The sequence below is a fragment of the Pinus tabuliformis genome, chromosome Q, assembly GCF_031772625.1.
Source record: "Pinus tabuliformis cultivar Carrire ecotype Pingquan chromosome Q, CPIR1, whole genome shotgun sequence".
NCBI lineage: Eukaryota > Viridiplantae > Streptophyta > Pinopsida > Pinales > Pinaceae > Pinus > Pinus tabuliformis.
In genome coordinates this window covers 105,306,728-105,329,602 of record NC_142296.1, presented here as the reverse complement: position 1 = coordinate 105,329,602, position 22,875 = coordinate 105,306,728, and the positions used below count along the sequence as shown (strand labels likewise).

Sequence of the window (22,875 nt, the reverse complement as noted above, 5' to 3'; positions counted from 1 at the left end):
ATTCCTGTAAAGTAAATTTTGGTGTTAAAAAAATTGGCTTTGCATAGGTTGACCGTTGACACCTCTTTTCTTTGAACTAAATTCAATATACATAATGTTTCATAATTGAAATGAGCTTGTGTGTTTTGCATACGAATCTTTCCTGTAAATTAAATTTTGGTGTTAAGAAACATGATGTTCCACATGTTCCTGGACCTGATTATATGATAAGTAAAATTCAGCAATGAGTACAATGTCTCACGCTTGAATTTTTTGCAATTTTGCAGAGAAATCCTTCCTGCCCAGCGGTGATATGGAGTGGTATTTCTTTAGTCCTCGTGACAGGAAGTATCCGAATGGTTCACGCACTAATAGGGCTACTGAAGCTGGGTATTGGAAAGCCACAGGAAGGGATCGTAAAGTTTACTCTCGAGCAAAGACAGTAGGAATAAAAAAGACTCTAGTTTTCTATAGAGGCCGGGCTCCACAAGGTGAACGAACTGATTGGATAATGCATGAATATCGTCTTGAGGAAAATGAATGTGAGGCAGGACCTTGTTTGCAGGTATTATTTATGAATTATTCATTCTTTGGGATGCTGTTTTTAAGTGAAATGTTTTTGTTTGGATACCATCATTATTGAAAACACCATCCATATTCATATGCATAGATAGATACATACACCTCTTTTGTTTTGAAGATATTTACTTCAAGGCTAAAATATAATGAATGAGCTAGAAAAGTCCCATTTGAGTTCCATGGAACTGGCTTTAAGAATATTAGATGGTTGACTAGTATGATAGGTGTAATTGGATTGTGATAGACAATTAGATATGGTGCACTTATGGAAATGCTCTTATATAGTTGCCATCCAATCTGAAATAAGTATTGGGCAAATAAGAGGTATTAGGGTTTTCAAGAAATGTAAGCGTTGAATTAGCAAAGCTAAGGGAACAATGTTTGAAGGAATGGGAACGACATTAAAAGGAGTTCATGGGAATGCCATCTTTATTTTTTTATTTTTCAAATTTGCATCAACAAAGCGACACCTAATCTCCATGTTTTCAGTGTTTTTTTTCGTAGGACAACACTTGTTGAGATTTTCTGTTTTAATTAATTTTGGAAAAAATCTCATGTATGTGACAACAATAGGATTTGTTGCTATATTAGCTCCAGTATTTTTTGAGGAGTTAATGCATCCTATATTTGTTGTGAGGGAATTTATGATTCAGTTTTATACTCCAGCTATAAGAAATGTAATCCCGTAGAGGATTGTGAGTGTAGAGAAAATAGGGTGAGCTGAGAGTATGTGTGAAGAATTAAAATTGTTGTAATCTCATGTTGAATAATAAGATTGCCGATGCCTCTGTTCTGGTGGATGTAGCCCAGATTGGTTGGGTGAACCACGTTAAAATCTTTGTGTTATGGTTTTGTGATTTTGTATGTGCTGTGTATGTATGTTTATTTTTATTTCCGCTGCGCATTGTTTGGTCTAACAATTGGTATCAGAGCGGCGCAGCGGAAGCGTGGAGGGCCCATAACCTACAGGTCTCTGGTTGTGGAGCTGGTACGTGTGACAGAGACGCGGAAAGTGAAGCTTTTTTGGTTGGCGCGGTTTTGGCTGGAACAACAGCGCCAATTTTGAGCTAAAGAAGGGGCTGGCGCGGTTTATTCAGTAACAGTCGCGCCAATTGGCGCGGAAGTTCCAGGAACAGTCGTGCCAGCGCGCCAGAAAGGGCTATTGGCGCGGAAACGAAAGGGTTAATCGCGCCAATTTCCTGCCTTGCACGGATTTTGTTTCAGGCGCGGGTCTTCCGCCGTCGAGGAGCGCCAGGCAGTTTATTTTGTTTCAGGCGCGGGTTTTCCGCTGTCGAGGAGCGCCAGGCAGTTTATTTTGTTTCAGGCGCGGGTTTTCCGCTGTCGAGGAGCACCAAGCAATTTTTCCTTTTGGTAAACCTGCAAGTTTTTGTTTTTCTTTTCAAATTGTAATTACACGGTACGACAGAGGCATTTTATAGTATAAAGAAAATGCATTTTTAAATTTGGAATTGGAGATTCTGTTTGTTACAACATGGCAAAAACTCAAAGTGCTCGTTTTGAGATCGAGAAGTTCAATGGCAAAAATAACTTCGAAATCTGGAAAGTGAAGATGCATCATCTACTTGTGCAACAAGGCGTGGCGAAGGCGCTGTTGGGAAAATTCAAACAGCCTTACACCATGACAGATGATGAATGGAATGAATTGGATGGAAGAGCTCTGAGCGGTATTCGACTGTGTTTGGCGGATGATGTTTTGTTTAACATCGTGTCAGAGAAAACTGCTGCTGGTTTGTGGACAAAGCTTGAGAAGCTGTACATGACAAAATCCTTAACCAATAGGATTCTTCTGAAGCGACAATTGTATAGTCTGCGCATGAAGGAAGGTACAACTATTATTGATCATTTGAATGTCTTTAATACTCTCCTGGTGCAATTAGAAAGTATAGAAGTAAAATTTGAATCAGAGGATAAAGCTATAACTTTATTATGCTCGTTGCCCGAGTCATGGGATCATTTTGTTACTTCCATAAGTTTAAGTATATCATAAACCCTTGAATTTGATGATGTTGTTGGAGCTTTGTTGTCTAAAGAGACAAGGAAGAGGTCAAATTCCGAAACCTCTACATCAAAAGCAATGATGGCTAGAGGTCGTTCTAGAAAAAGACGCTCCGGTAAGCACAACGACTCGCGTTCAAAATCGAAAGGGAAGAAGAGTAAGGTAAAGTGCTGGTTTTGTGGCAAATCGGGACATTTGAAGAAGGACTGTTGGAAGAGACAGCAAGCATCCAAAGAAGACTCTTCAACAGAGAAGAAAGAAGCAAACATGACAAATACAGGGTCGGCATCCAAGACAGGTATGAGTGATGAAGTGTTATCATTTGATTTGTCTAGTCATGATCGACATTGGCTGTTAGATTCTGGAGCATCAAATCACATGTGTATTCATAGGGAATGGTTTAAAACTTATAAACCAATCAATGATGGAGTAGTTTACATGGGAAATGATGTCACCAGTAACATTGTGGTAATTGGAACCATTCAGCTTAAAATGTTTGATGGGACAAATACAATTTTAACTGATGTAAAACATGTACCTGAACTAAGGAAAAACCTCATTTGATTAGGAGTACTAGACACTAATGGATATAAAACCTTTATTCAAGGTGGAGTAATGAAAGTTTATAAAGGAATTTTACTAGTAATGAAAGCAAAGAAGGTTGGAAATATTTTTCAGTTAGAAGGAAGAACAGAGTCAGATCATGTTTCTACAGTGTCCGAAAACGACAGTAATTCTATTCGTTTATGGCATCAAAGGTTGGGCCATATGAGCGAAAGAGGTTTAAAGATTTTATCTGATCATAAGTTACTTCCTAATTTAAAGTCTGATAAGTTAGATTTCTGCAAACATTGTCTGTTTGGGAAACAAAGCAAGTAGAAGTTTAAAACTGGAAAACATACTAGTAAGGGAATCCTTGATTATATCCATTCTGATGTTTGGGGTCCGTCTCCTACAACCTCATATGGAGGTTCGTCATATTTTGTATCTTTTATTGATGATTTCTCTAGAAAAGTGTGGGTCTACATGTTAAAGAAGAAGTCTGATGTGTTTACAGTTTTCAAACAATTTAGAGCATTATTTGAAAACATCACTGGAAGAACTATTAAATGTCTAAGAACTATTAAAGGAATTTGATAATAATTGCAAGGAAGCTGGGATCGAGAGACATAAAACCACTGTGTATACTCCTCAGCAAAATGGAGTTGCTGAACGCATGAACATGACTCTTTTAGAGGGAGCAAGAAGTATGCTGAGTAACGCCAATTTGCCGAAGGAATTGTGGACAGAAGCGGTTGCTACAACTTGCTATTTGATAAATCGATCACCATCCACTGCAATAGGATGCAAAATTCCTCAAGAGGTATGGAAAGGTCATCCTTGTGAGTATTCTAAACTGAAAGTTTTTGGTTGTGATGCATATGCTCTAGTTCCAAAACATCAACGTTCTAAATTAGATCCTAAATCAAAAAGATATATCTTTGTTGGATATGGTGATGTGACTAAGGGATACAGATTGTGGGATCCTACTACTCACAAGATCATCATTAACAGAGATGTTAAATTTAATGAATCCTTACTTGAAAATCCAGATGTAGATGATAAATTGAAACAGGATAATGTATCTAAGCTTCAACACATTCAGTTTGAAACTAGTTCAAATACTGATGATAGTCAAGATGAACATGGTTCAGATGTAAGTCATGAACAGGTTTCAGATGCAGATCATGAACAAGTTTCAGATGTAGATCATGAACATGTTTCAGATGTAGATCATGAAGAAGTTCCTACAGATAATAATCAACAAATTGTGGAAGTACCAGAAACATCTTTAAGGAGGTCCACGAGAATTAAACGTCCTCCTAGAAGGTATGATGATTATGTTACTTCAGTTGCTTTAACCGCTAACGATGATGAACCTTTGTGCTATCAGGAAGCTGTAGAAGGTTCTAAAAGTGAAAAGTGGAAAGAAGCTATGAAGGACGAGATGATGGCATTAGACAAGAATGACACATGGGATCTGGTAGAACTTCCTAAAGACAGAAAAACTGTGGGATGTAAATGGGTGTACAAATTGAAAAGGGGTGTTGATGGTTCAAAGGACAAGTACAAAGCAAGGCTGGTCACGAAAGGTTTTTCTTAGAAAGCAGACATTGATTTTCATGAGATATTTTCACCAATTGTAAAAATTGTTTCAATTCGAATTGTATTAGCATTAGTTGCCTTACTTGATTTAGAATTACAACAACTAGATGTTAAAACTGCATTTTTACATGGAGATTTAGATGAGGAGATTTACATGGAACAACCGGAAGGGTTTGTTCAAGATCGCAACAAGAAATTTGTCTGCAGGCTCAAGAAATCATTTTATGGTCTGAAGCAATTGCCTCGACAATGGTACAAGAAATTTGATTCTTTCATGTTGAGTCAAAATTATATAAGAAGTGAATTTGATCATTGTGTTTACTCTAAGAAATTAAGTAATGGCATGTTCATTATCTTAGTGTTATATGTTGACGATATGCTTTTAGCAAGCAAAAGCATAACAAAGATCAATAGGTTAAAGGCTCAGATGGCTAAGACATTTGATATGAAAGATCTAGGAGCAACAAGACAAATTTTGGGCATGGAGATTTTCAGAGACAGGAGCAATGGTAAGCTGTGGCTATCACAACAGAAGTATATTGAGAAAATACTCTTGAGGTTTGGTATGAACAATGTGAAGCCTGTTTCAGTCCCTTTAGCTTCCCATTTTAAGCTTTCTTCAAGTTTATGTCCTAATACAAATGAAGAAAAGGAATATATGTCTCGAATTCCATATGCCAATGTAGTAGGTTGTTTAATGTATGCGATGGTTTATACTCTACTAGATATTTCACATGCAGTTGGGGTTGTCAGCAGGTATATGGCAAATCCAGGAAAAGAACACTGGTTAGCAGTGAAATGGGTGCTTTGGTATTTGAGAGGCACAAGTGATTATTGTATCACGTATAACAGAAGTAGTGAATTTGTTTGCGGATATGTTGATTTCGATTTTGCAGGTGATTTGGATAAGAGAAGGTCAACTTCAGGGTATGTCTTTACTCTTGCAGGTGGAGCTATTAGCTGGATCATGGATGTCAAAGCTATAGAATATTGTTGCTTTATCCACTACTAAAGCAGAATACATAGCTGCTTCGCATGCTTGCAAAGAAGCGGTTTGGTTGAAAGGTTTGATTGGTGAGTTTGGTAGGTTACAGGACAACATCAAGTTATTTTGTGATAGTCAAAGTGCAATTCATTTGGCTAAGAATCCGGCCTATCATAGTAAATCTAAGCATATACCTATCAAGTACCATTTTGTAAGACAGGTTATCACTGAAAGGGGTGTTTCTCTTGAAAAAGTGCATACGAAGGAAAAATGTGCAGATATGTTCACGAAACCAGTTTTGTTAGAGAAGCTACGTTGGTGTCTGGCTTCTCTTGGCTTGCAGAAAAGATAAAGATAATAAAGGAACAAGGTATCAGGGTAATTGTTGTCAAGGTGGAGATTGTTGAGATTTTTTGTTTTAATTAATTTTGGAAAAAATCTCATGTATGTGACAACAATAGGATTAGTTGCTATATTAGGTCCAGTATTTTTTGAGGAGGAGTTAATGCATCCTATATTTGTTGTGAGGGAATTTATGATTCAATTTTATACTCTAGCTATAAGAAATGTAATCCCGTAGAGGATTGTGAGAGTGTAGAGAAAATAGGGTGAGCTGAGAGTATGTGTGAAGAATTAAAATTGTTGTAATCTCCTGTTGAATAATAAGATTGCCGATGCCTCTGTTCTGGTGGATGTAGCCCAGATTGGTTGGGTGAACCACGTTAAAATCTTTGTGTTATGGTTTTGTGATTTTGTATGTGCTGTGTATGTATGTTTATTTTTATTTCCGCTGCGCATTGTTTGGTCTAACAACACTTTTATCTCTTTTCTAGGTGTTTCATTCCACTTGAACTCTCTTGTTTTTCTTATCTAGCAATGCTGGCCTTTCAATCTATACTTTCTCATACCGATGACTTGATTCAGGGCAACTTGTTTGCATAGACATGGTGGTTTTAGCTTTGGCATGATTCCTCTAATGACCATGCTTCTTCTTTTGTGTAAAGCTTTTAATTCTCTTCAATTTCTCTTCTTGATGTATCTCCTCAATCTTTTAGTTAGCTTTTTTTCTTTATGAAGTTTGAGTTCTCAATTTGTTTTCTGATTTCATGTTGTACGTTTAGACTTTTCGATCTAGGTTTTAAATCAAACGGTTTGAATCCTTTGAAAGTAGACAAGTTAATCTTTAGCATATAGGTATTTTGTTGCTAGGGGATTCATCTTCAACACTAGGAGATGTGCCTTGCATCTTCCTGTTGGAGATACATGTACTCGTTGTCTTCTTTAGTCTGGGGGATGCCTTCTCATGTTCTTTATGTGGGGGAGGTTCCCTTGACCAAACTGAAGGGATGTCCCTCAAAACGATTCAAACTATGGTTAGTAGTGTCTAATACATTACCTAATATTCTCATTTTTAAGGTTTGTGTCCTCCATGCCCAAAAATCTGATTTAGGGTTTGATTTAGGTCGAATTTGTTGATTTTCCACAATCTTGGTGTTTTAGATGGAATCTTAAATCACTGACACTACCAAACCAAAGATCACAACGAAACTACTTTGTACAACAAAATATAAACAACAGTAAATCTACTAGTGCACAAAATATACACAACTTTTTACACAATTTTGTACAATAACCCAACTTCGTTATATTAATCCAACTGAATAATACAACAATCTAGGGCTCTCGTACCAAGGATAATGGCCCTCAAATATCCACTAGTACAAGAATACAAAACTGGGGCTTGGTGTCAGTCCATCGACAACCAATCTACCCTCAACAAGATACTATGATTGTATAGCTCCTCACAGCTTCCTTGGTCGTACCTTTGAACCTGCTCGGCCCTTCGGCTCTAGATCTGCAGCAATGCCTTTGTCAACGATCCAAGTCCATCTAGCCATTGAACCTCTCCTATCCAATCTGCTCACTAGTTGTGCCTCAGTCCATGAAGGGCACAACACATTGAGACTCTTGGTGAGTTGTTTACAACTCTGTTTGTGAACTCACAACTGCCCACTGCTACTCATCTACTCAGGGACTTCATCCCACTGTAGTCTTTTTGCGTTGCTCCAATGAAGACTAATTTAGGGCACAGAGGGCTACCACCTATCACTGCAAGATGTCCATCTCCCGCTATGAACACGGGCTAGGAGGATTCCCATCTTCCACTATAACTGTCCTTCTCCACATGACAAGTCTAGGGCTACAGAAACTGCTCCTAGTTGATCAGACCCTTGAGCTCAACACCTACCAGTCTAGCAACTGCCCCAAGTCCATGAAGATGGTGCACACCAGGCTCCAACTTGGCCACCATCACGCCACCCTCCAGCAAACCATAAATGCCTAATCCATTGTCCACACTTGGTCCACTCTCACACTGCCCTCCAACAGACCATGAGTGACCAATACTTGTTGTAGCATCTGCTCTTGGTTAGGGTATCCAACACCTATGAAGCCCTTCCACTTGGCTGCCAACAAACTTCTTCAAATTGTCCTCTTCTAGGACACCCGTCCAACTAGCATCCAACCATCTCAGAAGATGACATCTGCAATTGCCTGTTGTTGCCACCTTGCCTTGGGATCTGTGCACTTCAAGTCTGGTTAGGGCACCCTTAACAACCCTCAACCCTTGCTCAAAACTCTGTGTATCCTTCTCCCATTGGGTTGCTCTTACTTTTTGTTTATTCTATGCTCCTTGACCATTGTTTTGGCCCTTGTAAGATCCACACAAGGCACCCTACAGGTGGTTGTCCCTAATAGCAAGACAAACTGGCCTCAAAACCAAGGGAGAAGGCCCTGTTTGAGCTGCGACCTCCTAAGATGATTGCGGTTGGGTTGGAGGAGCCTTCTTAGCCCTCTCCCTCCTCTAAACAACTCTCCACACGCTGTTGTAGCTTCAACTACCCCTGCGACCCAAACATAACACCAAAACATGCACCAGACAGTTCCAATACTCACCTCTGTGACAACGGCTCCAAGTCTGCAAGAACAACACACCAAAACTAGTGACAAGGCACACCAAACAGGTCTCCCAAGCCTCCTCAAGTCTCCGACTTCCTCCACAAGGTAACTCACACCAAATTTCAAAGATAACCTTCCAAAACTTGTGCTCCTGTCCTTGCATCCTTGCTACCCTAACTCGCTGTCCAAATCAGAGCTTTTCTTTGATGTCGATACACTTATTATTTGAATTATGCCTCACACTTGACCTATATTTATATGCATCAAGTGGCTCCAACGAATATGCAAGGTGGGCTTGTACAACTATCCAAAAACACAAGCCTACATGACTTGTCACCCACAAAACCCACTAACAACTTCAAAAATTATTATCTCTCTTTAGACAACTTGGATTTCGATGATTCTCGATGCGTTGGATTCGTCTCGTCATCCTCTATCATCTCCATCCATCACATGTCCAAAACGTTTCATGGTTTTGGCCCAAACATCGATGGGTGCAAAACCCCAAGCTTGGGTTTCAAGCCCACAAAGTGCTTTTGTGGCGCTCTAACTTCCAATCCCCAAACCCTAGGGCTTGGAGTACCTCCCAAGCTATCAAAAATCAACATAATTTGCATTTCTATGCCCTGTAATCTATTACATGAATTTGCCTATGAAGTTATCCTAAATTCTAATCGTCTAACCTACATATATCATTTCCAACTAGCTTATATAGAGGGCTAGTCGATATATTTCATGTCTAGTTGTACAAATGTTGGATTTTTGTTTTCTATTGCCTTGAAATATGTTATAGAGATCCAGCTAGAGTGTCTAGTGCTAAAATATACACTGTATGCTTACAAACTCTCCCAAGATTTGTACTTCCCATAATTGTGTACCCTTCTCTTGAGCTTTGCAAAGTGTGGATGTTTGATGGTATAAGTTTGGTTTTACAACTCATATCATAAGGTAACTTGACACACCTTGATTTCAAAATTGGCATTTTTGCACCCATACCCATTTGCATACTTGCAACTAAAAATCTTGACTATTTACCCTAGTGATGATGTCTTCTCCTGTCAAGGAAAAGAGTCAACCTTCTAAGGCCTTGTTCAGGTTCCATTTGTGTTTTTATAGGAGTGGCAGTCCTCTTCTCATTTATAATGAAAAATAATGATTATATAAATAATGATTTATTATATAAATAATAATGAAAAATAATGATTAACAAGTATAATTAATTATGAAAGGGCATGTCCCAAAAGACTTGACTCCCATGATGCTTTAATAATATTGAACTCTTCTTGCAACATGTTCTGATTCATAGAATCTCTAAACATTTTGGGCCCTTGTAATTCATCGACAACTTTTATAGTCTTGAGGAATTTTTTCTCCTATTGTCGTCGATACTTGAACATTCAAAAATAATATCTTCTAGCATTTTAATCCTTGCTGCTTTGATCTGCTTGATTCTCTTCGCTAATGGAAGGCCTTGTTGGTTCTTTTGGAAATCACTAAGAGTATTGGTTTTACTAATAAAAGTCATTAAATAATTTTCAACGAATTGTTAATCACTCCAAATATTTATTCAAGTATTGAAAAAATGAAGCAACAAATTTTGTAAGTATAAATAAATTTCCGTTGCTTCCTCACTTATTCTTAGTCGATTATTAATATTTATTGTGACATTGGATCTGCCACTATTTAATAATTTTTTCGTTTTCTTAACTTTTTGGGTTGTATTGGGGGTGATTGCTGCTGTAGCTTCTGGTGTTTGAATAACTAAAGGGGGCATAAATAGAGGTTTAGGAATAAGAGCCTATCCAACTCACTTGTCTTTCCTTTTGACCTCATATTTTCAACCTCTTCCTCAGTGAAGGTAGAAGTCCCGTGGATGTGGTCCAATGGTTAGGTGGGGAGGTTTGTTCCCCATAGGTCTCGTGGTCCAATCCTGGGCAAGACCATGTATGCCTGAGAGCTACAACTCCAAGCTAGCTCTAGGCATGGTTTCTTCAGTTGAAAAAAAAAGAAGAGAAACCAACTTTAATATGGAAACGACGAAGGCACCTTGATATTATTTAGATGAAGAGTTTGAAACCCACAATATGTCAGATTTGTCTTCCCTTTCCACCTAATTTTGCCAATGGTTCTTAGCTTAAGTGGTTGGGATTGTGGCTTGCCACCCCATCCACCTAGGTTCAAGTCTCTAGAGGCATGTTGTAGCCTGTATTGATTAGGCTCAAGGAGTAGGCGGCCCAAGGAGTTTTCACTTCGTCCGTGGTCAATACAAGATGTCTCGACTCTTGCTTAGTCATTGGGTCTTTCCTGTTAAAAAAAAAGAAAGCAGATTGAGCAAGTGCATCCCCTGTAGTCATGTGTAATTTCACGAGTTCAATAGGTCCGACTCCTGAGACGCCAACTTTTGACTTCCACAGTTTAGTAATTTTCTTGATTTTGACATGCACCTTTTCAAACTATAATTTTCTACCAATCTTATCATAAGGGGTGTTATGCATGGTTAATGACAATTCTTCAAAAATGATTGGCTCTTCAACAACCAACTCCTTGACTAACTTCTGACTCTCAACTAATTGTGATGCTACCCAGTTTGAGATGGTGGCACTGTCCACATCCATATCTGCAAATCCTTCTTCTTGCTATGAGCCTCTTTTACTTGAACTCTTCCTTTCGGAAGAAATAACAAAATGGGACATTTCCAAGATGACACAAGTGGGTGGTTCTTCACCATCATCTCCACCTGATTGTCTGTCATTACTCTATCCTTGGATTGAAATGTTTTCATGTCTTTTGTGGGCCAAGGAGGAACTTCGTTGGGTCTGTGCGGTTGAAGAGAGTTGTGCCTTAATAGGGTTTTTCCCTCTTTGTTTGTTTGTTTCTTTAGAATCAATACTCACTTCCATTACTACAACATCTCCATGTTGGGCAATGGGTAGTTGTCTTTGATGAAGGCTACATTTAGTTTTTCGAAATCCACACACAAGTGGATTTGTCCTAACTTCTTTTTCACTACCATGAGGTTTGAAAGCCGAGTGGTATGTCTAGATGGAGTAATGGTTCTCACACTCAACATCTTCTCAAGTTCTTGTTTAACAATGAGCTTTGTATTGATCTGCCTAACCTTTTGCCTGACAGGCTTGACACCCTTGACTAAAGGGACCGTGTGTTATATGACATCATCTTTATATGCTTTCATTTCATCATATGACCAAGCAAACACATCCTTAAAATCCATCACTAATTTCTTAATCTTACTCTTTTCTTCATGAGTGATGCAGTGTTGTTAACATTGCGATAATATCGTGATATTATTGCTTTATTGCGATTTTTTCCCGAAGCCGATATTATCGCGAGTAATACTCGCATATTTTTTTTATATGCGATTTTTTTTTCGAAAAAATCGCGATTTTTTCCCAATTTATCGCCGAAGGTCGGGGCAGCTCGGTTTTATAAGGCAAAAGTTGATTTTTTTCATTTCATTTGCACAGTTAGGCGTGCAGAGGGCAGTGGAGTGTTGGAGAGGGCTTGGAGATTTTGCTTGGAGAGGATTGGAGCTATTTCAAGTGCGTGGAGGAGAAAATCAAGAGGAGGAGACCGATTATCTCCATAGAAATGGTATGGGCACCAATTTTTTTTTGTTTTCATTGTTTTGAAACTTTGTTTATGTTTTTTTCATTGTTTTTGGTTGGGTAACTTGGGTTTGGAATGGGGTTTATGAAATTTGCCCAATGTAATTTTTTTTTAGTTTTTTTGGTTGGGTTTGGAATGGGGTTTTTGATGTATTGTTTTTTTAGTTTTTTTGGTTGGGTTTGGAATGGGGTTTCTTAAAAATTAAAATGTATGTAATTTTTTTTAGTTTTTGTACAATGTAAAAATTAAAATACTAAATTGTAAGTTTGTAACTTGTAAATACTAAATTGTAATCCTTATTTTCCCATAGGTTCACAACTTCACCGAAACACCATTCAAGTTTTCAACTTCAAAGTTCAAAAACAAACATGCCAAGGAAATTGGACCCTTTCTGGGAATTTGGTGAACCTAAAGCTCCGAATGATAGACTAAACTTGACTTGCAAGTTGTGTGGCCACCCTATGTCTGGGGGGGTGTACAGATTGAAGTATCACCTTGCACAAATCCCTGGATTTGATGTAGGGCCTTGCACAAATACAAATCCTGAACTCATCCGAAGAGCCATGAAAGCATTGGAAGCTTTAGACTAGAATAGAGAGGCCAAAGAAGAAATGAAGAGGCAACTAAAAAAGTCAGCTGAAGCAAGTGGCACTGGTTCTACTGCAGCATCAACCAATCCGGTAGCTGCCACATCATTTTTTGTTCCTCGAACCACACCTGGTTCACAGCCATCTATTAGTTCAATGCTAAAAAGAACTGAGAAAGAACAAGCTGACAAGTTGCTGGCAAAATTTCTCCTCTGGAGTGATATTCCTTTCAGCATTGTAAGGAATAATCCATTTTTCCAACCTGCTATTGATGCTATTGCAAGTGTTGGCCCAGGGTACAAAATCCCTTCTTATCATGATTTCAGAGGCTGGATTCTTCAAAATGAAAAGCTTGACTGCACCCAAAGATTGGAGGATTTTAGGGCATCATGGGCACAAACAGGATGCACTATTATGTCAGATGGTTGGACTGACCAAAAGGGGAGAACCCTTATAAACTTCTTGGTTAGTTGTCCCAAGGGGACTATGTTTATAAAATTTGTTGATGCATTTGCACAAATCAAAGATGCAAGAACTTTATGTGATTTGCTAGATGTGTTTATTTTGGAGGTGGGTGCAGAAAATGTTGTCCAAACCATAACGGACAATGCTGAAAATTATGTTGTTGCTGGCAGGATGCTTATGGACAGGCATCCTAGTTTATTTTGGACACTTTGTGCTGCACACTGTATTGATTTGATGTTGGAGGACATAGGGAAAATTCCCTTTATCAAAGATATTGTTGATTCATCCAAATGCATTACAAAATTTATATATAACCATACATCTGTGCTTAGCTTGATGAGAAGATTCACCAACAACAAAGAGTTGGTGTGCCCGGCCAATACATGGTTTGCCACCAATTTCATATCTCTTCAATCCCTCTTGAATTCTATGTGGGATGTGAAGAGAGTGTTTCTTTCAGAGGAGTGGCGTGCTTTGCCAATGAGCCGCAAACCAGAGGGAGAGGCCGTATGCAGACTAGTTTCATACTAGGAAGACTTCTAGGCGGGAGTGCAGGAGGTGTGCGCCGTTACTGAACCTTTGGTAAAGGTTCTTTTGTTGGTTGATGGTGAGAAGCCCACAATGGGCTATTTGTATGAGGTCATGGACAGGGCCAAAGAAGCCATTCGGGCCTACTATGATGATAAGGGAGATGATGGGTTTCAGAGACAACTCCTCCTATGGGGAGTGATTGATGAGCGATGGAACAACACACTCCATCGTCCCATTCATGCTGCTGGGCTTTTCCTGAACCCCGCATTTTCTTATGCATGTGGGTTTGTATTTGATGCTGAGATCATGGATGGATTCTTATCCTGTGTCTAGAAGATGGTGCGATCTCCAGCAGAACGTATAGAGATCTCTAAAGAAATTGAGACATATAGGATGGCAGGTGGCACATTTGGCTTTGAGATGGCTGTCATTGATAGGACGATTAAAATGCCAGGTATTTTTTAGTTTGTAACTTTGTTTCAAATTTCATTGTCTCTTCAAATTCCATTTTTTTCTTATGTTTATTTAAAATTTTATTTGTAATTTTGTTGTAGATGCATGGTGGAGAATGTATGGTGGCAGGGTATGCCTTTTGCAAAAGCTCGCCATTCGCATCCTCAGCCAAACATGTAGCTGCTTAGGATGTGAGCGCAACTGGAGTGTATTTGAAAAAATACACAACAAGAAGCGCAACAGGTTAACACTTTAACATTTAAAATATTGCAAATTTCCAAATAAATTTTTGAATTCATTAAACGATATATATATATATATATATATATTTTTTTTTTTTAATTATTAATTATTATTTCATGATCTTTGTACAGGTTGGAGTCCCAGCGACTTAATGACATGGTCTACGTCTACTACAATCTTCAATTGTGGGTGAGGCAACTTGAGAGGACGCCTAATGTGGAGGCTATCTCATTGGATGGGATTGACACCACTGCTGCATGGAGGGTTGAGGGCGAGAGGCCTCTCATGGAGTCTGCTGATGATTGGTTAGTGCAGGATGTAGTGGAGGGGGGGGGGAGGAGGAGGAGGAGGAACAGGAGGAGGAGGTGACACCACCTACCCGGGCTACCCCTGCCACCAGTAGAGGATGTGATTTACCTCCTATAGCTCATACTTCTAGTTTTTCAGCTTCTAGAGCACATCAGACTCCAATACCAACTCCACCAGCACCAACATCCACATCTAGAGGGAAAGGGAATGCTGTGGCATTTTTTCGCAAGAGGGGCAGAGGAAATCAATAGGATTAGACTTTAGTTATTTTCTTCATTTTATTGTATATGACATTATGACATTATGACATGATGAGATACATTATTATATTTTTTGTTGATATTTTGAGGCTGAGTTGGGACTCAGGAGTCGGGACTTACTATTCAGGACATGATTCAATGTTATGTGTGGTTTTAGCACTAGAAATGATATTAAACATCTTATATATTAGTTCTTTTATCATATTTATGTGTCAATGTATTTATTTTATGCTGTAGATGGTTTAGATATTAAAAAAATGAAAAAAATGAATATTTTTGTACCAAACGATTTTTTCCCGATTATTTCTGATTATTTACTGATAATTACGATTTTTCCGATTTTTTTCGAGTGCCGATAATATCTCGATGACGATTAATGCAACATTGGAGTGATGTGACTACCAGTCAACCTTAGTCCCTATGTTGATCTCTTCATATTCTTCTAGGCTGATCGAGTTAGTTCATCCTTTGAAAGCATCATCTCGGTTGAAAGATGCTTCTAAAGGTATTAAACCTGAGGGAATCTTATTAGAGGGTAAAGGTTCTATAAAATGTTCTTCCCTCAAATTAGGCTCATCTCCCTCGAATTCATCAGTGCCCTTCAGAAATCTGACAATTTGATCATCATCGTAAAAAACTTGCTAGTTCTCAACATTGTTTGGAATAGAGGGTTTGTAAAGTATCTCAATTCTACCACTTATATCTAAGGGGTTGTAAAGTATCTCAATTCTACCACTTATATCTAATTATGGGCAAGGTTGCATAATTGATGTAGACACAACTAATGAATTGGCAATAACATTCATAGACCTTGGTACCGCTTCTATCCCAAAGGCATCAAAGACATCTGTGACCCCCATGACTGCTTGTTTTTATACTTTCTAAGCCTTTTGTTCTTATAGACATGTAAGCCTTTGATTTGACACACCACTAGTTTTGAATCACCCGTAACCTTTAAGGATGATATGCACATATCCCTAGTAGTGGATAATTCTGAGTAAAGCTTCATACTCCTCCACATTATTAGTTGCATCAAACTCCAACCTATCCAAGAAATGGATGGCTTCTTTGTCAGGAAATGTGAACACAATTTCAGTTCCATTCCCATATTTTGAGGATGCACCATCAAAACTCACTCCCCATAACCCCTTCACTTCTTTTGGTTGAAGAATTTCAGCGGCCATGACCATGTAAGATCCCATACTTTCTTCTATGATCTTAAATTGATCGTTAGGGTTTCTAGGTTGCTCTACACGGTTCATTCTATAGGATTCCTTGTATAACCTAACGGACTCACCCTCAGGGGTAGGTAGCGTGATTTAAGATAGATCCATTTGAATTGCACCACCTACATCTACCATCCACTTTCATGATAACAACATTCCCAAAGCTAGAGGCACATCCAACACGACTATGTCCATACTCAAGAATACATTAGGATGCGAGGTGAACTTGCAAATCCTTAATCAACTCGATGGATGGGATCTCACGAGAGTCAAAAGCATAGATATTCTTGTAAGGTCGTAAAGTTCTAAGTCCCATCTTCTTAGCCACTTGTAAGCTCATGACATTTATTGTAGCCCTTGAATCCATCATGCAATTGTGAAGGATCCAGTTAGTTATGGTTAATGACACTAGGAATGGCTCGTTTAAGGGATTGTTGCTAGGTTTAACATGGCGGATGTGCGAAACATAGGGGGATCCCCACTCTGATTCATACAAATAGTGTTACTCCGAATCACTTCCTTGACTCTTGGCTCTTCAAAACCTAAGTCCTGCCTTATTTGACTTCTAATGGTAGGGATCTTGACAACTTCATCAAAGGGATAGGAACTTTAGCATTATTTTCCCATCCAAAGAGATCTACATCTGATTTTGTGGACTCTGAAAACTTGGGAGGGTACACTATTGTTTTAGACGAAGAGGATGTTTGACTGGATGATTGACTAGGAGTTTGAGCTAGGTTTGGGTTCATATAGGATGTTTCTTTGGATTTGCGTTGATAAGTTTTCTCTTTAAAATGCTTGACATACTTTTTTTAAGTTGATAATTGGAAGGGATCCTATCAAACAACCTGCTGCTTTTTAGCAGCGCTGCTAAGGCCCTGGCAGCCTCACTAAGATGGGCACATGCAAGGCATGGACCCACTGTCACCTTGGCTCGAACCCCTACTATTTAGGCTCAACACCTCCTAAACAACCAAGGGAAGAGTCCCTAAATATTTCCCCGAAACTCTTGTTTATGTCCAGTGCCTTGTATGAAGTCAATGGGATGGAGGTGTTCTTGAATTGTCTGCTGTCCTGCATAAAAAATAATGCTAAAAGCAGAGCAGATTTCAATAGTAGGTATTAGTAACCAAAATATTTCAAAGATATAGCATATAACCTATGGATTTTGGTCTACTGAAATTACCCGAACCAAAGTGTGATTGTTTCTTGGTTTGGAGGTTTGGTTAAGGATTTATGAGTTAAAATAACTTGCTGTCCTGTATGACAGTCTGTAAAACCTGCATAAAAGCATGCATTTGTGTGACAAGTATGGCTTTAGAGCACACATATGAGGAGGACAAATTGATATTTTGAGCATTATTTTTTCTTTTATGAGGTGTTGTTCGGGGTCTTGAGACGTATCCACTCTTGTATCATGGATATTGTAAGTATTGTTGCCTTATTACTGATTATCTAGGGCTTGTAAGAGATAAATACACTATTTTATGTCTTTAGGGATTTTAGTGGACGAGGAAGTGCTAGATCTCTCATATAAGTAAGAGGAGCATTTCTCACTTGTAAGACATAGCTACTTGTGGAGTCATATCACTAGATGTCTACTTTTCTCTTATTCTAAAAGGCTATGGAGGGATGACCAGAGTGATGTCTTCTGGAGATAGTACTAAGTGGATGATCTGCAAAATTTCTATGGTTGTTCAAACTTCATAGCTAGGGTTTGCTAAATGATTTTAATACTTTTCCTTTATTCTAAAAGGTTATGGAAGGATGACTGCAGTGATGTCTTATGGAGATAGTTTTAGTGGATGATTTTGCAAAATTTCTATGGATGTTCATGGCTAGGGTTTGATAAATGATTTTAATTTTATGAGTGGTGGTCAGCCCTAGATATCACCCTAGATCTTCTTACTTTCTCCCAAGGGAGTCTTTAGTTGACCCCATATGCTTCAAAAATGAGTAGGGACTGGTCTTTCTCCCAATTGTCAATCAGAAAATCCAACATTTTATCTTTTATTTTCTATTTTAGGATTAACTTAGGATTTATAACAGCTAGATATTCATTTTCAACAACAGAATAGCTAGACGTGTAGAGTTATTGAGCATTTGTATGGTTAAAAAAAATGATATTATCATCATATTATGCATTTCTGATTAGCCTTGTTAGGGCTGGACTTCTTGCATTTTATGGCTGTTATATGCCACTTAATTTTCAGATTAGTGTGCTAGTTAAACCCCAGTTTAATTCTTATTCTCAGGAGTCAACCCTAGTTTTCATTGGCAATTGTTCAAGGATTGTTTTATTTGCTGTTATGATTACTTTTTTTTATTGCTGAAATATATCATCTTTGGTGCAAGTTTTGCAAGAATGATAATTTTGTTTTCTTTTGTAGTGATTGGGGTTCCCTCTTTGACTAATATTGACTTGTTAAACATTATAAATTGTCTTAGAAATTTCATATGCTAAAATCTGGAAATTGCTCTAATGATACCACTTTCATTTGCTGCTATAAATACATTTTGTTAATTGCTGAAATATATCATCTTTTGTGCAAGTTTTGCAACAACCATAGTTTTTTTTTCTTTTGTAGTGATTGGGGTTCCCTCTTTGACTAATATTGACTTGTTAAACATTAGAAATTGGCTTAGAAATTTCATATGCTAAAATCTGGAAATTGCTCTAATTAAACCCCCTTGTCTTAAGTTTGAATGCTACATTCTACTGGTGGTGTCACGAGTAGTTAATATAATAGAGTCCCTAGACTTGATTTCCTCCTGTCTTAGGAATCCTTGTTTAAGCCTTGAAACATTTGGGGCAAGGATACTTTGTTCACGGCATGTTGTATGTATTCAAAGGAGATCTCTTTCCATGAGAAAGCGCCATGTGGCATGGTTAACATGGTCCAAGCCTATAAACAATGATCAAATGCCTACTCAGAGAAATTAAAAAAATATCAAGTGGCAAGTTGACATGTGTAATGGTGAATGTGGACCCAAGTCAAAATTAGACCTATAAGCCTATAAAAGACGGTGAAAGAATCATCTTCACTCATGAAGCGGAACATTAGGGTTCGTGGGCTCTAATAGAGCTGCGATAGAGTTTGAAAGGTGTAGAAATTTGTGAAATTCTTTGATAACATGCAAAAAATTATGAAAATATGGAAAATAATGCAAAACAGATATTTCACCTCTTAAGAAGAGGTTTCTTGGATCTTAACCTTGTGAATTTTCATCCTTAGATATGCTATGAAAAAACAACGACAAAAGTGGATAATATTTCAATCCTCAACAATGCCAAACATCTAGGCAATCCAAGAGAAAAGATACCAGTGTTTTGATAAATTTCAATCCTCTAGGGCAATCTTATCATGCATAACCTAGATATGAAAACTCCTATTTACTCTAGGGCAATCTTATCATACTTAACCTAGATCTGAAAACTCCTATTTACCTAGGGCAATCTTATCATGCATAACCCAAATATGAAAACTCCTATTTACAATAATAAATACATTGGTAAAACAACCCTTATTTTCTTCCATTACATTGTTAAATCACCTGGAAGGCATATTTTATTGGAAATTACAACCCATGAAGAATGTAGATGTTTGAAAATCAATTTTGCAATTTATAGAAGTATTGAACAATTGAGAACTTCAGTGATATGCATAAGATCAAGCTGTTGTGCATAGTCTTATCAAATGGCTAGTACAATCCACTAGATTTCCAAAACCCTAACTAGTGATAACAATAAAAAACCGTAGCTCAACCAAGGAGATCCAACATGAATCACCTATGAGCTACTTCTTCAAAGCAAGACGCTGTCTCCTCTTCTTCACGAAACATAAGTTGTGGTTTCATCTCAAAACCCTAATCTCAAAATCTCCGAAGGGATAAAACCCTAACCCTAGAATTCAAGATGATCCAAGAAGATCAAGAATCCCAAGCGACTCTATAAGAGAGAGAGAGAGAGAGAGAGAGAGAGAGAGAGAGAGAGTATAAATGAAGATATAAGAGAGAGAGGATGACTAGTGCGCTCATCCAAATCATCTCTCCACATAAGAGTGAGGAGGAATGATGGGTGTGGCATGAGTGAGTGAAGGACTCTCTCCTTTTCCTATATATATGAGAGGTAAGGGAGTCCAACAATACAATGTGGGCCAAATCCCTTTCAAGCAACCTACAATAATCACATGTATGTCCACACAAGTGAAGTGATTCACTCTAAGGGTACAAATGTAAAGCTCCAAGGTGATCTCATACACAATGAGGGCTTTGAGATGACGTAGCTACACAAGGTGTGCCCATGCTCCTCTGCCCCAAGCCCACATGAATTCCGTTGGCCCTTCTAAACCATTCACTCTTCTTGGTCCACTCCCCTTGCATGAACTTTGTTGCAACCTAAGGCATCTCGGAGGTAACTCTAAGCTTCCATATAGGAATCCAAGCTATCTCATGCTATTTGATGCCCTCTAAGATGTACAACACTTCTCCAACTAAATAGGGCATTCTCAAAGAAACTGAACCTTCCCACGTGGCCATCATAAAGGGTGTCTCCCAAGCTATCAAGAGAACTCCAATGCTTTAGGGTATAATACCAAGCAAGCACATAGTTGATGCCAAGAAACTACTAAGCTAGTTGTCTCCATTATGCAAATCCACCACGAACCATCTCTCATTTGCAATACATCTTGAACCATCTGGGGGATAAATATACACCATGTACCTCAAAACTCATTAAACACCCCCAAACATGGTGTAAACACTTTTAGAGTAACCTGAAAGCTAACAAAATGCATTATTCATCCATGAATAAGGCCTAGGGGATACACCCTTAGTGGAATGACAACATTTATGGATTAAAATATCATTTTCCCTTTTTAAATGCTAAAAGGGACCAAAATCTTGGTTTAAAAGATTAATTTTTTAGAGGCATGGTTGGAAGTGTGGGAGATCCCTTCCAACCTTAAATGAATATCTTTGGGAGGAAGAAGTTAAGGGGCATTTCAATGTGAGGTATAATCCAAGGGTAGGTTGTTTCCCATAAGTAAATGTTAAGGTTGAGGTGAAGCCCTCACATTATTTGCTATAATCATTGTGTTTAGTGAAGGATATTTGGTGTTGCACTTTCTAGGTTAGGTCTTTCGCTTTATTTTTTAATGCTTCCCTAAGTAGGGTTTGAAGGTTAAGTGTGGCACATTTAGGCCACTTGATAATGTGGTGAAATCAAACTTGAAGAATGATGTATTATTGGTTGTTCATTAATAAGAACACTATCCTACTTTTCCTACTTCATTTATGGGTTCATATGTGGCCTTCCCTTTAATTGATCATGATTGCACTCTGTTACATAATTGATTTTGTACTTGTTGTGAGCAACATCTTTGGAAGTGCCCTCCAGTAGCTCAGCTACCCCTTGCAAGAACGTTATGGAATTTTTACGCATCTTGAGGCCATCTCCAATCCTCCAAATAGGAAACCAAGTTGCCACATGTCAACTAGGGCTTGAAGCCCTCCTCTAGGATGCACAAATCTCCACATCCCCTAAACAAAGTGGTTGCTCAATGAGGTCCCAATGAAGGGCATCCTCTAAACTATGAAGAGATGTCTAATGGCCAAGGGAAGAACACTAAGTCTGTAATCAATTAAGTTCAAGAATTCATTGAGCAAGCCGTGTCAATTATCCGTCATGGACCATTTCTTATACTACATCCCATCTTTGACCATACACTATGCACCCTAAATCTCATGGAGTGTCCCCAAACATGGTGTAAATACTTTTGAAGTAACTTGAAAATCTAACACAAAAGACTCTTTCCTCCCTTTTTATAGAATAGGTGAGGGAGGTCAACAATAGTAAGGTGGACCACGTCCAAAAGAAACCTCACGTGTTAATAAAATTTTAAGTGTGCCTTTTTTGATGATTGATTTTCTTGTCGTTGGCAAAAATTCTCTTGAGCTCTTGCATTCCATGTTTTAGGTTTTGCTAATTTTGTTGATATTGCTCTATTGCACATTTTATCTAGTCAACTTTTGTAGCAAGAGATCTTATTTCCACTGTTAATTTCATCTTTTCTACATATTCTTTAATTGGCTGTATTAGGAGTTTCCTTAGGATTTTGTTCATTTATACCTATTCATTTCAATATGAGTATGCCATGGTTACTTTTGATAAGACATGTCTCACTCATATATGATAATATTTATTTCTCGAGTTAGTCAATTTTGAAGTGTACCTTATCGTTATTATCTATTTCACACCATGGTAGTAACCTTATCGTTATTATCTCTTTCACACGTTGGTAGTATTTTTTGGACTTTTCTCAGAACCTTTTACTTAATGGAATTTTGTCGCATAAGAAGGGTACTTTTAATATATTGTTTTAAACTATTTAGAATAAAATATTACTTATATACGAAATTGTATAATTGACATTATGTTATCACCTTCATGTTTTCTTAAAATCTTTTACTTTGTTAATCAACAACCAAAATATTTTCCCAATGGTGAGAC

At 38.0% G+C, this 22,875-nt stretch overlaps 1 protein-coding gene across 4 annotated transcripts in view; it reads left to right on the top strand.

Moving 5' to 3' along the window:
• LOC149218450 (NAC domain-containing protein 54-like) overlaps window positions 1–22,875 on the top strand; it is a 32,565-nt gene that overhangs the window by 1,732 nt on the left and 7,958 nt on the right. For 2 of the 4 annotated variants that reach the window (XM_089384050.1, XM_089384051.1), the window contains exon 2: window positions 267–544. In XM_089384050.1, coding sequence (XP_089240176.1) covers window positions 267–544 — 278 coding nt within the window. Of the gene's footprint in view, window positions 1–266; window positions 759–14,700; window positions 14,856–22,875 lie in introns of those variants that run through there. The other 2 variants (XM_089384053.1, XM_089384049.1) reach the window with 2 other exon arrangements.